Raw genomic sequence first — 15937 nt, forward strand, 5'->3', positions numbered from 1 at the left:
ACCAAATCATAACGAAGCATTTCTGTTATTTGATGACCTCATCTATCTGACGTCATGAGCCGCTCTGACCAACTTACGTAACCATGTTCATTGTTTACATTATCTTACGTCATATAAAGATAATTTTGTTCAATCATTCTTTAAAATATTTGAAACTGAACAAAATCTCACTTCTGTCCTCAACCCTCTCAAGCAGAGCGAGCATAGCTGGCCAGGCTCGCTATTCGCGCCTTTTAAAGAAGGAGAGAGTGACAGGCGATACCCATTGTTGCATTGTCTTAGAAAGCGCGCTCATTATCAGAGCCATACAATCATCCCGCGACCCTTATTGTGATACAACAATGGATGAGATGGGAATGTCAAACATGTTACTGGGAATGTTCACGAACAATTTGGAATATGAATTGATATCAAAATCATACAAGTCAAAATATTATCTAGCACGTTGCAAAAGTAAAGTTTCCGAGCCAATGTTCATGTGTGAGCGAAATAAAAGTTTAAAGTTACAAGATGAACATTGAACACTGAACAGGGTTCCCGACAACAACTATGGGCGAGTTCGAGGTTGGTGGAGTTGTGTTATCAATAGATTGAGTTTCGCTTTTAGCAGCATGATTGTTGCTTACTTCACAATGTACAGTAGATTTTAACGACCTGTTTTAGCCTGATGCTGTGAGTTCGCGGTGGTATAGTAGCGATTTGCCACTAGCTTTCGGAACATTGCACTTGGACATTGAACAAACGTTTTCGGAACACAGCTCCCTAGTCATGTGCTATGACGAATTTGTTATCAATGTTTCTACATTTGAATCTCTTACTTCTCAAGGAGGTGTGTGACCCAGTTTTGGAAGATGATCTCCAGGAAGGCAAATGTTTGTCTTCTTATGGAGGTCGTCCTGGAGGTGCAGTATCCGGTGACAACGGGGATCAACCGGGGTCCGTGGGTGTGCTGGAAGAGACGCAAGATGATCATTGATGCTTATGTCACCGGATGCAAAGTTTGGGGGTCAAGATTGCCGATACCGCATGCGGCCAACCTTGGTTCAATCCCCAGCGGAAGTATGCCGATGTCTTGGGGATAAAAACTGACGTTGTACGGGAGGGACGACGATGGATTGCGATGCCAAATTGAAGGCAGGTTGAATAATAATATTATCACTTCACCAGTGAATCCATAAATACAAAAAAACAAAAGTAAAGTAAATACTAGTGAGTAACCGATCGATACAGCGGAGAGAATGACGCTACAGCGACCAACACCACTTAACATGTACGGGCTTCACTCCGTCAATCTTGGTGACCGGCCTGCATCAGTGATTCAAAGCATCTACGAGTATGCGGAACTACCAGGATTAAGCTCTGCAAGAAGCTTTAAGCTATCAAGGATTAAGCTATCAAAGGCATTGTCGGTCCGAGGATAAAGATTCTCACAATCGATAGCCCTCGCATCATGCGCGAGGAGTGGAAATCTGCAGCCCGCGAGATCGCTTCATGTGGCGGGCGGATGAATTTTGTTACGGCATGAAACATGGTATGAAACCATCACATGTTGATGACTTTGTGCTCATTCAATTTCATATTGTTGATAAATCTTTTCAAACTTCTTCAAACGTTCAAGAATTACATAATTGTGACGCAACAACTGCGTTTGCAGTAAGTCATTTGGCATGTGGCCGAAATTTTTAAATGTGCAAACTACATCCGGGAAGGAAAGATTAACCAAACTTTTTTTGTTAGTAGATTAAATGACGAACTCACATAAAGCAGATAAGAATAGTCGTCATTATAACTTCTGCTTTAGTGAGCTGAAACTATTTACAAGTTAGTTGCAAAAAAGCAACATTAATGCTCCTTAACAAATCGGGAAATCAAACAGTTGTAGAGATTGTAAGACGCAAAATTACCTGCTCTCAGTAGAGTGGTATCTGATAACAAAAAAGTGTTGCCAGATATTTTTTTAATTTGCAGTAGAATGCTATTTTTGACCAGCCCACAAGTAGACACCAACGCTAGACCATTAAATCCTAAAGTTTACAGAACCACACAAACTGAAGCAACTTTGTGGACGAGAAATATACGTGGACCCGTCTTGTCATGGAAATTAACATTTCGTGTAACCCCAATTTGATTGCTTTTTTATCCTTGTTGTTTATATTGGGTTGGAAATCTCAATTTTTGGCCCGCCGAGAGTGAATAGACTCCCCATCTCTGCACCATACCGTTACAGAAATAAACACCTATTGTGCGCCATCAACACACACGTCACTATGGCGTCACCGACCTTAAGCACGGTACGTATGGAGAGTATCCCGGATGTTGACATGACCTTGGCGGCGTTCGGGATGAGGGAGACCAGGATAGGGAGAAGGACGCAAGCGGAGTGCTCGAACTGGTTCTTCGCAAATGATGATATGAACCTGGAAGATTGGAATGAAACACTAAACGCTCCATGGGTTAAAGTTCGGCCCTGGAGATGGGTCATGTATAGACCCAACTCGGAGATGGGTCATGTATAGACCCAACTCGGAGATGGGTCATGTATAGACCCAACTCGGAGATTGGTCATGTATGGGCTCAACTCGGAGATGGGTCATGTATGGGCTCAACTCGGAGATGGGTCATGTATGGGCCCAACTCGGAGATGGGTTATGTATGGGCCCAACTCGGAGATGGGTCATGTATGGGCTCAACTCGGAGATGGGTCATGTATGGGCTCAACTCGGAGATGGGTCATGTATGGGCTCAACTCGGAGATGGGTCATGTATGGGCCCAACTCGGAGATGGGTCATGTATGGGCCCAACTCGGAGATGGGTCATGTATGGGCCCAACTCGAACAATGTCCAATAACTCAGCTTAATAAGAATGTCCTTCTCTGAACACTTTACCATAAATAAATAATGAAGAAATGAGCGAACAATATCAGAGGATTGTGACGCTACAGATCTCTTGGAATGAAAACAAACCAAAAGGCTAATCACAACAAACAATAACACCGAGTGATAATGCCAACCAAGAAAGATTAGCAGTATTATATGAATTAGAGCAACGGGGTTTCTAAGAGAATAGAAACTATATTTGTGTGGTCAAAAAGATAACAATTAATTGAATAAACGTGACATGATTCGCTGTGGACTAACCCGATTGTGACGCAGGTTTCTCTGACGACCTGGGAGCGGAGATCCTTCGCGTTGATCTGAAGAGCTGGCTCCAGGAGACGAAGGTGCTGGAGAAATGAGTCGCACTCGTTCCCGCCAGCTATTGCCACGGCACGGAGAGCTTTCAACTGAGCAGGGAAGTAATTGTTGGGTGTGGTCTCAACTTGGTAGCGACAGACATGCGATTTATGAAGAACAGTTTTGTTGATTTAATTGTTTTTATAAAAGTCACGTTGTTTATACAAATAATTTTATTTGTTGTATTTTTACAATAAAAGTAAAAAACAACAACAAAGAATGATCCACATCTTTAGCTTTCATACTTATGCACAAGTGTCATGCATAACGCATGTAATGTGGAAGTTTCTATAGCGCTGTCGAAAATCATAAAGTGGTAAATTGGAATGGAAAGTTCTCCAATGGCCTCCAGGCAAATAGCTCCGTCAGCATTGTCAATAAAACGGCCAGAAATAAGTGACTCAGCATTGAGCACTGGTGACTCATCATTAAACGCGTGATCTCGGAACATCTGACTCCTCCTCACCGCTTTCGTCCTCTCCTCCCAATCCTTCTTCTCATTCGAGAGGATCGCTTGGATGCGATTGATCTGCTCGTCAACATCACGTGCTCCGTGAATGCGAACAGGAGGAAGATTGTGATCAAAGTCCCGCACGAACGACTCCTCATCCACCGCGCCTGCATTGTGATGCAACAGTTATAGAAGCGCCAAGGTATAATTCAGGTAAAGAGGTTGCTGTCTTCAACCATAACCAGACATGACTGAGCAACACCACAACATGCAACATTATGCATAACCGAAAACGTTGCAATTTTGCTTTTATAATGTTAAATGTTGTGCTTTTGCTCAGTTATGTATATTTGTGGTGAGAAAGTGATCATAATTCGATGAAACAATCACGCTTCCCGCTCAATAAGCACACCCACTAACTAAAAACTAATGAAGCAATCTGATGAACAGTTTAGTTAGAGACTTGGTTGAAGATTTAGATTCAGTAGACGGGAATACTTGAGAGAAGCATGACCCACAAAAGTGACCAAAATAAAAGATCTATGACAATGACAAAGCTACATCTAATTGCAGCAACAGTAAAATCAAAAGTTCTAAAACTGTTTGGCAACACTGTAAGATCAAAATTTGGAATCAACAAAGTCAGTTAAGTCGAAGTAAACAGAAAACGTGGTGAAGAACCCAAACGATGGCAGACAACATTCAATCATGGACCGGACTCAATTTGGCAACACTGGGCGATTTATCTCAAAATTTATCTTGGAAATAAATAACCCATATTGATGCGCAATCTGCTGCAAGCGAAGATGGCGACTGATGATGAGACGGGAAGACAAGGAAACCAACCTTCAGGCATTTATTTAAGTGTCGATATCGATAGCAGAGTCAATAACAACCATCGATGCTGTATAGCTCAGAATTGAGACATAGTGTTCGAAACCCTGCCAAGTCATTAAGCGTATTTTATTCGAGAAATTGCAAAAGAAAGCATCACTGGCATGGCTAAATATCCAATCTCTAGATATCGCAAGTGAGCACTATTGTGTCTAGCAGTCTAGCACTAGCTAATGATTACGGGGTTCTCAATAAATATAATGAAGCGTCATTTCAAGGAATGTGATCAAATGCGTACAAAGTTGCAGGGGGTTGTAGATTTTATGTTAACAGGGGAGAGCGTAACATCTGTATGAAGGCCGATGCAACGCTACAACCCTCCAGCGTGGTTTTTGTGGAGACGATGATGACAAATGATTAGACGATTGTTAAAAGTGATGACCCATGATGGCGCCAGCGATGAACAGTAAATGGCGCCAGCGATGAACAGTAAATGGCGCCAGCGATGAACAGTAAATGGCCCGAGCAACCACACAACGATACAATCGTCGTAGCAAACTCACCTGCGCTGGACCTCGAACCTGCCAGAGCTGCCGACTTTGGGGGCGCCATCGATCGACGGGGTTGAGTAGACGAAGGTCTCGGAGGTCCTGGTCGATACAGAAGGGTTAGATGCGAGGCAGGGGGCGATAATTTACGTGAAATTTATATTCTTTATATTACTCCTGCGTGAACTTTTCCATAATTCAATTGTTATGTAACAGACGTTGAAACTCTAAAGAGGGGGGAACAGTTAAGTGCTTGGCCCACACGCTTAACACAAAGAGAACATTGAGTTTCGATAAATAGCATTCAATGAAGGATGAAACAGTTCGGATCCTTCAGGCATCGAAAGAATCTGCCCTGCACTTGTTGGCCACGACAGCAACATCCTCAGGAGCTCATGGCCTCCACTGGGCACTACATCTCTTCCCGCAACATCAGCCTTGACGTGATGCAAGTAATCACCCAGCAACTTCCATCATGCTCACCATCAAGAGTAGACACAGAAGATCTTGTGGATGTAGTTCGGATGCTGACGATTGCAGATGAGGAAGGAGGTCTCATTAGACCGGATGAAGATGCGGAGTCACCGGACTCAAAGCTTCCAGTGGAGCTGGCTAAGGAACCTGGATGATGAGGAAACATGGACGTTTTAGGAATACAAAACCTTGAACTAAAACATGACACACAAAATTGTTAAAATGTTTTTATTAAAAAGATAGAAGGCACCACATGAGATTTGTGGGTCATATTCACAATCACAGACATGAAGATTTTGAAAAATTAGCACTATTGGGCATGATACATTAAGCAGAGGTTAGCAAAGATTGTTATATTTAAACAGCTTGAACCATGGGGCCACAAACGCAACAATCAATACTACCGATTTTATACGAAAGGCAAATGACAGAGAAGTTTGGAAGACCATGATCGCCAACGTCTGTATCAGATCAGGCACATAATCATCATCATCATCATTAAAAAGAAACAAAGTTTATATTTTCGTCATGTGCAGTGGTTCTACGTATAGCGGCTGAAGATCAGGATTACCGGGATTTCAAAAGAGAAGGAAGCCAATCTACATGCCCACAGTCTCTAAACACGAAAATTCCTCGCACATACAAGGTATGATGTTGACAAGGGTTAGATCAAGAAACTTACAGGGGGGTCAGACGAATTGACCATGCCAACAAGAAAATATTACTTTTGCCGGACTTTCAACAAGACACGGCAACAACAAACAAGGATACAAACCTGTCTCTGAGGCTGTGACCATATCGCCGGACTGAAGAACGATATCGAACTTTTCGTACAAATTGTGAAGCCTGTGAAGAACAAAGTTGAAAGATTGAGGAAATGGTGATTAGTTGATAACTTTTCGTGCTTGAAAACATTAATAACAGAACAGCCATAGCAAGTCAGACTTTACTTAGATCGCCATTCATGACTACGAGTTGCAGCTAAATTAAATTTGGAATTAATCAAAATATCAAAAAAATTTAAATTGAAAAGTTCAATCTAGCTGAACTCTACCAACCTGGAAGCTGGCAACCCTTTCTTTGCGAGGTCCTGCCTCACTCTGTCACCAACGTGACGATATATCTCCACGATTGTTGACACTGCTATATCGCGGACCTGCACATGACAGATGGTTACAACAGGAAAGCTATGAATATCAAGATCGGAACGCACAAGCGGGTTTATGTTGAGACAAGTTGCGCAACAACTTCCTCGGTTGATGTCTAGTGCTTTGTTGTATTGATTCAACGTCTGTAGCCGTTGAATGAATGTAAAGAATTGATTTGTTGACTGGGTAAACCCCTATAATCGGGTCTTTAGCATGAAAACTAAGCAAATGATAAAACGTTAAAACTTGTCTAAAATTGTCAGCACTTCTACAGATTTTCCATACCTCCCGCTTCGGAGTATCGACATGTGATACAAGCAGAAGGGGGTTGGCGCTAAACTGTGGTTGTCGTCCACAGAACAAACTGCTAAGACTTCCAGCAATCCCAGCGCAAGCGTGGGGAAGGCAAACAAACGAACAAACGTAAAAACAGTTGATAAGTCAACTAGGACCGTGTTCTGCAATGTGGACAGAAAACTACTACAAAGATACTTGAGATGCCATCACGGGATAGGACTCACGCCGAAACCACATCGGACAATTACTGTGACAAGTTATCACAATTACATTGGCTGTCAATCATCTCATTCCCTGAGGCTGTGAAGCAATACAAGGAGAAAGACATAACAATTGAAAGAGAAAATTACCAAGCAACAATTGAGGTCATAGCTTGATGGCAATAAGCTAAAGTGGAAATGACCGAGAAAGTTTCACTCGGTCCCCAAGGAACCGACTTCTTTGATTCATACACAACAAAATCAGCCGCGAATAAGAGTTAAAACCAATTTCATTAATTCCAGATCGCTCTAACTGGCAGGATGCGGGACTGTACAGCCTTCTATTACTTGTTCTAAGCGGTTTTCAACTAACTATCATTCTGACACGGCACTACCATAGCTAGGTATTATGTAGAAACGCAGACAAACCGGTGCAACATTTAGGTCAATATTCAATAAGTCCGTTCAATAAACTTGATGACGTCACTTAGCTCTACAAAACAATAAAATTACTGGCCATGTTGCAGCGCACTTTAGTCATGCTGACCTGTAGTTGTGGTAGGCTGGTTACGAATCGCTAATACCGGTGTCGTCAGAACAACAATTCATATCTGCAACACCTGTCCGCATTACGAATCTCGCTCTAAGCTGATTTCAGCTTCCGCCAGGCTAAGCGTCATGCCGGTATGGTTGTCACAGCGTTGTCGGGAGGGAAAATATAAAGATATTGCAGACAAAAGAGGAATTTTTGCAGCTTTCGTCGATGGCTTGGTACAAGCCGCAAAATAAAAACAGTGTTTAAAAATAACATCCGCGTTGCGCTGTCAATCACTCTGCTTGTACAGCAGAGCTGGGTATAGATGAGCTTCTAATTAGCGACGACCATAAACCCCAAATGGAGTCACGCGCTGTGGATTGTGACGTAGCAAGTGCATGACGTTGCCAATTGTGGAAATAACCAAAATGAAAAGACGAGCTGCAGCATATAACAGCTGGCGGGTTCCAAACTGCATGAAGTCAACAATCCACAATTAGCCTTGCAGTAAACGTTCCAGACACCCAACGTGACCGCAAAGTTTGAAAGGTGACTGAATGTAACCTCACAACAGATTTCCCATGAGTTGATTTTTCGAAAAGTTTCAAGTCGCAAAACCATTGGAAATGTAACATTATATAATACATATAATTTATGAAACGGATTAATGTCAGTGGAATATGCGCAACAAGTTACAATTCCAAAAGTCGGCATATCGCAAAGTTATTTTCAAAGATTGTAAAAGCAGCCTGGCGAAGTGTAGGAATCCGTATACAAACAGACCATTGTGGCGTGGACAATCATGACAATGGGTTCTTACAACTCGTTAACCACTCAATGGGTTAACATAAGGAAAGCAAGCAACAAATGAAAAGCTTTGTGAATGGAATGGAGGGCTGTCTTCTATTGTAAGTAGGACATTTAAAGGGTTTCAATTAAATCAAAATAGTTGATAATATTTCATTATGAAGTCTGACAAACAACGCAAAGGGAAACATTGATGCAGCTTGTCCTTGAGAGCAAAGTATCGCCTAACACCAAGATGTAAATTTTGTGTAGAGCTAACGTTAAAGTATTGTTTGTTGACAAAATAATTTGACGCACCAATAACAACCGACCCTGATGTTGCAGCCTCAACTCCCGCAATATGACCCCTGATCCAGATTTGAACTCAAATGAAAATTTGAACATTCACAAGATAATACCGTGGTAGTGCGTACGCCACCAGCAAGTTAATACCGTGGTAGTGCGAACACCATCAGCAAGTTAATACCGTAGTAGTGCGTACACCACCAGCAAGTATGAACACTGAATAATTAATCGATACAACTTGGAAATGAGCCATATGTACCATGGGCTGGCTGTAGAAGCTAGCATGCCAGTGGCAACAACCAGCAGACCAGGCGGATTGAACACAACAGACCACAATAACAACAGTGCTGACTGTTTCTTGATGTCACGCCCTAAAAAGGTTAAGAGCTTTTTGTGGAAGATGAACTCAGTGTTACAGTAGAAATAGCTTCGTCCGGTAGAGGCGAATGGAACGAGAAACTTCAAACCTGTGGTATGCCTTACCACAACCCACATAAGCATTCTCTCAGCCACACTGTATCTCCAGGACTAAATTGTGGTTGGTACATACAAATAAACCTGACTTCATTATAGTTGGTTGGGGGATTCACCTTCGGAAAGTCAATCTTTGGAAGAAAAGGTTGAAAACCTAACTAAAATTATCAGCGCGACGTATGGCAGCTATGGAATGTCGAGAAGGCGTGACTTGAACGCCTATCGAAAAACAGCTGCTTCAGACTTAAAGGAGTATTTCCCTATCTACCACACAGTTTAGACAAACAGGATGTCATTTGAAGAATAGTAACATTTGACGACATTTTTGTTAACCAAAAAGAAGAAATTAATAACATCAACTTTCATCTTAGACAACCAAGAAAATCAAGAGGAAAATTTCTTATTTGCAACAACAGTTTAAACAAAGAAATACTTTTTGTATTTGTTTATATCAACAATGTCTACAGGAAATTGTTGAAACAGCGCTGGTTTCATTAAATCACGCTTCACATACAAACAAGAGTTATGTTGCCGGGTGAGCCGGCCTTGAGTTCCTCGAAGGCAATTATTTACTTGCGCAATCAAAATCTTTCCCAGACGAGCACATAACATGGTGTGGGTAAGATGGAGCGGTCATTGTAAAACTGCCAGGTGAACATCTATCAAGCTGATGAATTGCGAAAAGTAATTACATCAGTGAAACATCAACTCATCCACAACTATAGAGCAAGATTACTACATTAGGCTGGTTGAATATTGACTTTGATTTCAGTCACCATGAGTATGTACCGCAAAGGTGGAACAGTGAGCTAGTTGAAATGATCCTGGTCACAACAGAGAACCTGGGAAGTGTTTACTTTCTAGACAGGACTTGAAAAGTTGAGACTTTCTGAGGTATCAGATACTTTGCGTGTTACCGTTGCAGTCGTACCTGCCGGTCAGGCTTTGGACTGTTTAGCCACAAAACAACCTGCAAATTATGTGACTCTAAACTACAATTTTCGTTTCGAAGTACTGCGTCTGCCATGCGCAATATATTTGACCAATAAGCAGCTTTAAACAACTCCATTTGGACCTTTGTTAAAAATGAATTTACAACAGTGCAATTGCTTCAGAAAGTTAGTATCTTTACCTGGCCGTTTGGGTCACTGAGCAGTTTGCAAATGTGTGGGATTATCTTGCTCAGGTACAGAGACTTAGCTCCGAAACGATTGATAGTGGCCACAAGGAGACGACAGACTCCTTCACGCACTCGCCATACTTTGTGGGAGAATCCACAAGCCAGCCGCTCAAATAAATACTGAGAGCAAGAACAACTGCATGTCAATCACATTCTTTAACTAGAAATATCGTACAACTCGGCAGTTCTTTAACTCATTGAACATTTAAAAACCGACAAGCCTATATCATCCCAGCAGGTTACTTAGATGTGTCTGCTTTATCCCGTTTGGTGGGACAATGAGCAAAAGTAAAAAGAACGCAACCACAGCTGGTGTTGATCATGAACCAGGTTCACATAAGTTACATCAACAAGCTTCACAATAAAGACCTGGGGAGAAGCAGCTACATCCATGATGTTAGTGAGGAGGGTGATGCTAGCATCTCGGACTTGATCCTTCTGGTCTCCCAGTCGGTCCATCAGCGCGTTTTGAACTAAAATGAAAATTTACATAAAACCTAATCTTAGTATTTGAGAATGATGCTATAAATCTAAGCGATAAAATAAAGAGAAACGTCTTTAAACAAAGCAATCTATACCATTATCACAAAGGGGTCATCACACCTTGAAGGCCATGTAAGTCTACAATTTCACTTACTCAGGTTATAGTGAGGTTGAAAATCTTTCTGTAAGCGCTCCACAAGCAAACTGAGAATATCCAACCCCAGCAGAGCAACCTGCAAAAAGTGTGGTTCAATAGCTGGGAGTGGCAGAAAAGTTAAAATCTCACGTTCAAGAATGTTCGAAAAATTGGCCATGACTTCGATTTGAATAAAGTGAATATCATAACATAAAAATTAAAATCACGTCGATATATAGTATTCATATTTAGAAAACATTTTCATCCCAAGTCAAATTTATTGCACATGCAATGCAATTATGTATGTTCATAACAGAATATTTGAAGTACAAAAGCTGAAGATGCTGTTTTGCCTTTTTTTCTAAAATTTATTGTCAAAAGGTTCAATTGTGTTGGTGCTGCCACTATTGTCGGAATGGCCCGTTTCGGTGAGTCCGATCCCTATTCGGTGATTTTTTCAATTTTTTTTTTTAAATTATCGGATACCGTAGCCTAATTATCATTGCCGTTTTAGGGTTAGGGGTTATAGGTTAGGAACTCACCGAATCGGACTCACCGAATAGTAGCAGACCCACTATTGTAGTGCTTGAACATGCCACCCTATTGCTGAAACCGATAAAACCATATGGTCTTTAGGTCGTTCTTATTAATGATTGTCCAGATTAAAGCTTCAAATATTTCATTGAATTTAACCATGCGAAACTCACTACACAAAAGTTTATTCAGGTGCTGATAAATCAATCAAAAACATCTTAAACTAAAACCGCCTCATCAGAAGTGATGTAGAAGGCCAATTACCGACCAAAGTAGGCTACTCATGCTGTATTCAAAATGTAATTATTAAACATTTAACCTCAAGGTGGTAGAGAAACATATGAATTATATGATATCTCATACTTTGTTCAAGCCGAATAGCTCCTTGACTTTTCAAAGACTTAAAATACATATTATACCAACCATATTATGCTACATCTGCAGTAGCCAGTAGCATTATCAGCAGAAGTGTGATGCGTGTTTGGGACGTCACAACAAATTGACAGATGTTTTTATCAATACTGTACTAGACTGCAAGCTAAGGTGGCATGTGAACACAGAAATAATATGCTAAGTAGACAAATACACTTTAATACAGTACATAGATTTAAGTGGCATTTAAGAGTGTGGATACCTTGAGTCAACCACACACTTCTGTAGGATACAATCCAACAATCAAAACGAATCGAATATGATTGATTAATTGAAAGAATGAACTGGAGTTTTGAATTACCAGTAATAAAATTATCGTCACTGGCCAAAATGCAAGTGGTGCACATTAAGTATTATATAATTCATTTGAGGCTGTTCAACAATATTTGTTGTAAATCCTTGCAGAAGTCTGTTAGTTAACAATGTGGGTGCACACATCAGATGCTCCATACAAATACGTTGGAAGGGCAAAGAACAAGAATTTTTTCTCATCAATAATTTATAGAAAGTATATCCAGGTAGTCACAGGCCACCAAACCATGGACCTCGTTTTCAGTTCAGATTGACTTAAGCAACATCATGTCTGCTGCATGTGCCACTGCCTTCAATGTTGGTTTGTATTTTGTGCTCAAGAACGTCTGAAGACAACCGTCAACCAAACAAGCCAACAATTTTATATATATACCAATCAACAAACAAACATTACCGTACATCATAAAATTAGAATTACTATATTGTAATTCTTGTCAATAGCAATAGTCACATTCTGGAATTTTATTTTCAGCTTTTTTGTGATAAAATGTTAACTTGTGCAAAAGTGCATTCACATTTAGAGCTTTGTCAAACTCTAATGAAGGTGACCCAAGAATAGTAACCTTTACAGTCCACAACCGTGCAGCCAACCAGTGAATTGCAGGCCTCGAAATTCGTTTTTGTTGACGGCGGACAAACGTGTCCGGTCTGAGCAGCTATCTTGGCGGTCAAATTAAGTTTCAAGGCGGACACACCAGTTTTAGCGTCGATCGTCATGCTTAATCACTTTATCTTGATAATTCTTCGCCATTTGAAAACTATAGCTACGGTTTTAGAAAATTTAGAAGGCTTTTTAAAATATCAGTGAAGTCACTCTGAAAGGCTTTCATCAGACCAACGGCGTGCGCTTGAAGAGTAAAAGCGCTGTGTAGCTGGTCAATACGTTACATAACTGATTAACTTCCACCGAACGAGGTCGTGTGGCTTGTTGTGTCACAATGCTCTGGGCACGAGTCGGATAACTTCTACACTAACGCTACTATTTTCTGCTGTGCAAAGTGTCACAGGCTTTTTTTCTTTAAGTTTATTTTTGAGTGTCATGTGAGCGAAAGTGAATTTTCCTTGGGCCTTTTCTTTCTTACTGTAATACCAAAAGCAACCAAAAGTTAACAAATTTTGCTGCATCTTGCTGTAATAGCCTACTCGTATAATCTAATTTAGTAACCAATCTTGCCTTATCAATATTACTCGGAGATCAAAGCCAGATATTATGACGTAAAACTTGAACTAAGTTGCGCGTGACTGTAGAAGTACCGTACCATACAGCCATCGATTCTTAGCGAAGAATTTACCTTTGTTACGCTGAATCAATGTCATCAATCGTTGAAGCAATGTAAAAATCGAAAGTTTTCCTGCTTGAATGGAAGCTAAGGAATGCAGTATTCACATTTTCTAGATGCGCGGAAAATTACATTCTCGCAACAATTGTTCGTGCTATGCAATGACGATTTGTATCGCTAGTTCCTGTGTTATTTCTCGGCGGACAAATATGACCGATCTAGATGGTACTTCCCGCGGACATCACATGCTGTGACGGCGGACATGTCCGCCGTGAATTTCGAGGCCTGGAATTGTATACATCCAACCATAACACTGCTCCTTTCATGGTCCTTATCAGTCAAGAAATTCCGTTGAAGGTATGTGCTTCAACAGTCAACACATTACCGTAAATGCATCATTTTCCAATAATGTTTAATCATGTAACAATTTAACAGCAGTAGCCTATGAAAAGCATCCAATGTATAAAAACTATTTTTTACTTTAATGCAATTTATTCAGGTTCACCACAGAAAATATAAATCCTCTGTTTGAATCTTTCCATTGCCTTCTTAGCAAATACTTTCATTTAAATTGTATCTTCTTAGAATGCACAATTATTTTAGGACTGTAGAGGTATGACGTCAACCTCTTTACATTCGTGTCTTCCTCTTATGGATGTAATTATCCAATAACTACTGGATACAAATTGTTCTCTTTATCTCTTTTCTTTACATGCACATACGATCTTAGCATGCACCTTTTTCTCTTTTCCTCAAGTCTTTTTACACTCAACATCTCGGCAAAGTAAATTTCCTTCCACTCCGCACCAGCACAGACTCCAAGGACAGGCAACTGAAGAAACTTGTAATGTCTACGATACGTGATGAGATCTTGGCTGAATCAATAATACAGAAAAAAAAAAAAAATTATGTTATGGTGTCAAAATTACACAAGTCTCACTTTGAAATTGCTTGAGCTGACCCAGTAGGTTGCTAGAGAGTCCACAATTCTGTCGACATTTGTCCATGACGATAAGTCTCCACTGGGTGATGCCAAAAATTCAATGAATTTTTGGCCTCCATTCATCCGTGTTTTCATGTCCTGAAAAGTTGGTGTTTCATGATCAAAACATAGACAATAAACGCTTGCCACTGCATATGTTATGTCACAAGTTCACATATGATATAAAATAGACTCAAAAATCTTGATTATTTTTCAAACCAAAAGTGGTTGCATTGCAAAAGTGGTTGAAATGCAAAGTGGTTGGTTAACCTCGGTAAAAAACATAGAATTAAAAAATGCAGAAACCACAAAAACCAAACTCATGTTCAGGAAAAATTTCAACAACTAACCTGCCACTATCTTTGGTGCTGTAAGTAGTGATTATAATATGCACATAACTGATGAGTTCAAAATGTATCGTAACAGTTTAATTTAAGAATGTAAATAGCAAACCTGTTCGCGAACAAGCAACAACGCTTCATCTTGGTTCATGATGATGTCATCCATGTAGCAAACTACTACAAATTGTACAAATACAGAATGGTTTTATAAAATAATTTTTAATTCATTCTTTCATGCAACAACCTACAAAATCTCATAGACCAAGTGTATCTAAACATTAAACATCATATAAAAACAATTCAGCTGTGGGTATTAAGTTCACAGTTAAACTTATACTTTTAGTGATAGCCAGGAGATTAAAGCAAATCAATCCATTTAATTAATTGATTGATTTGAATACAATCCCATTCAATTTCTATCAGAGATACTCAGTGTGAATTTGCTAACCTAAGCGGTTACATTTTTTGTTTTAATTTGCTCAGCGCATATCTTGTGGCAAATAAATTAATTGCAATGTTACTGAACACCTATGGGATGAAACTAGTAGCAGCATCTCTCCTGCATTATGGCATAATGAGGCAGTCAAAGTAACAGAAAAATACAGCATGATGATCTCAAAGTGGTGATTAAAAAGCCAGAAGTTTGCCTTGTTGGACAAACACTGCACATTTATGGGTCTGCTAGTATTCGGCGAGTCCGATTCAGCTAGTCTGATTCGGCGAGTTCCCTATTCAGCGAGAGCCCTTTTCGGCGAGTTTTTGAAGTTTTTGAAAGGAAATTATCGGGTACCTTAGCCTAATTATAATTGTCGTTTTTACATCGCTTTAACGTCGCTAAACGTTGAAATTGTGCAGAAAGAAATAAAATGTTTGAATTAAAATTAAATTAAAATATTAAATCAAATTATTAATATTAAATTAAAATTCGTCATGTCAGTTCAGTTGTTTTTATTTCTGACCATCATATCA

At 40.1% G+C, this 15937-nt stretch overlaps 1 protein-coding gene across 5 annotated transcripts in view; it reads right to left on the reverse strand.

Annotated features, from left to right (window-relative positions):
* LOC145777160 (CLIP-associating protein 1-B-like) overlaps positions 1-15235 on the reverse strand; it is a 37288-nt gene extending 22053 nt beyond the window's left edge. For all 5 annotated transcript variants that reach the window (XM_082588468.1, XM_082588466.1, XM_082588467.1 and 2 more), the window contains exons 1-13: positions 15081-15235; positions 14586-14726; positions 11106-11184; positions 10838-10941; positions 10421-10588; positions 6601-6698; positions 6318-6388; positions 5552-5689; positions 5084-5170; positions 3702-3853; positions 3140-3285; positions 2282-2417; positions 819-949 (exon numbers count right to left, since the gene is read on the reverse strand). In XM_082588468.1, coding sequence (XP_082444594.1) covers positions 819-949; positions 2282-2417; positions 3140-3285; positions 3702-3853; positions 5084-5170; positions 5552-5689; positions 6318-6388; positions 6601-6698; positions 10421-10588; positions 10838-10941; positions 11106-11184; positions 14586-14726; positions 15081-15134 — 1505 coding nt within the window. In that variant the 5' untranslated portion in view covers positions 15135-15235. The remainder of the gene's footprint in view (positions 1-818; positions 950-2281; positions 2418-3139; positions 3286-3701; positions 3854-5083; positions 5171-5551; positions 5690-6317; positions 6389-6600; positions 6699-10420; positions 10589-10837; positions 10942-11105; positions 11185-14585; positions 14727-15080) is intronic.
* Positions 15236-15937: the final 702 nt, after the last annotated feature.

This window comes from Aplidium turbinatum, chromosome 9 (assembly GCF_918807975.1).
Source record: "Aplidium turbinatum chromosome 9, kaAplTurb1.1, whole genome shotgun sequence".
NCBI classification, from domain to species: domain Eukaryota; kingdom Metazoa; phylum Chordata; class Ascidiacea; order Aplousobranchia; family Polyclinidae; genus Aplidium; species Aplidium turbinatum.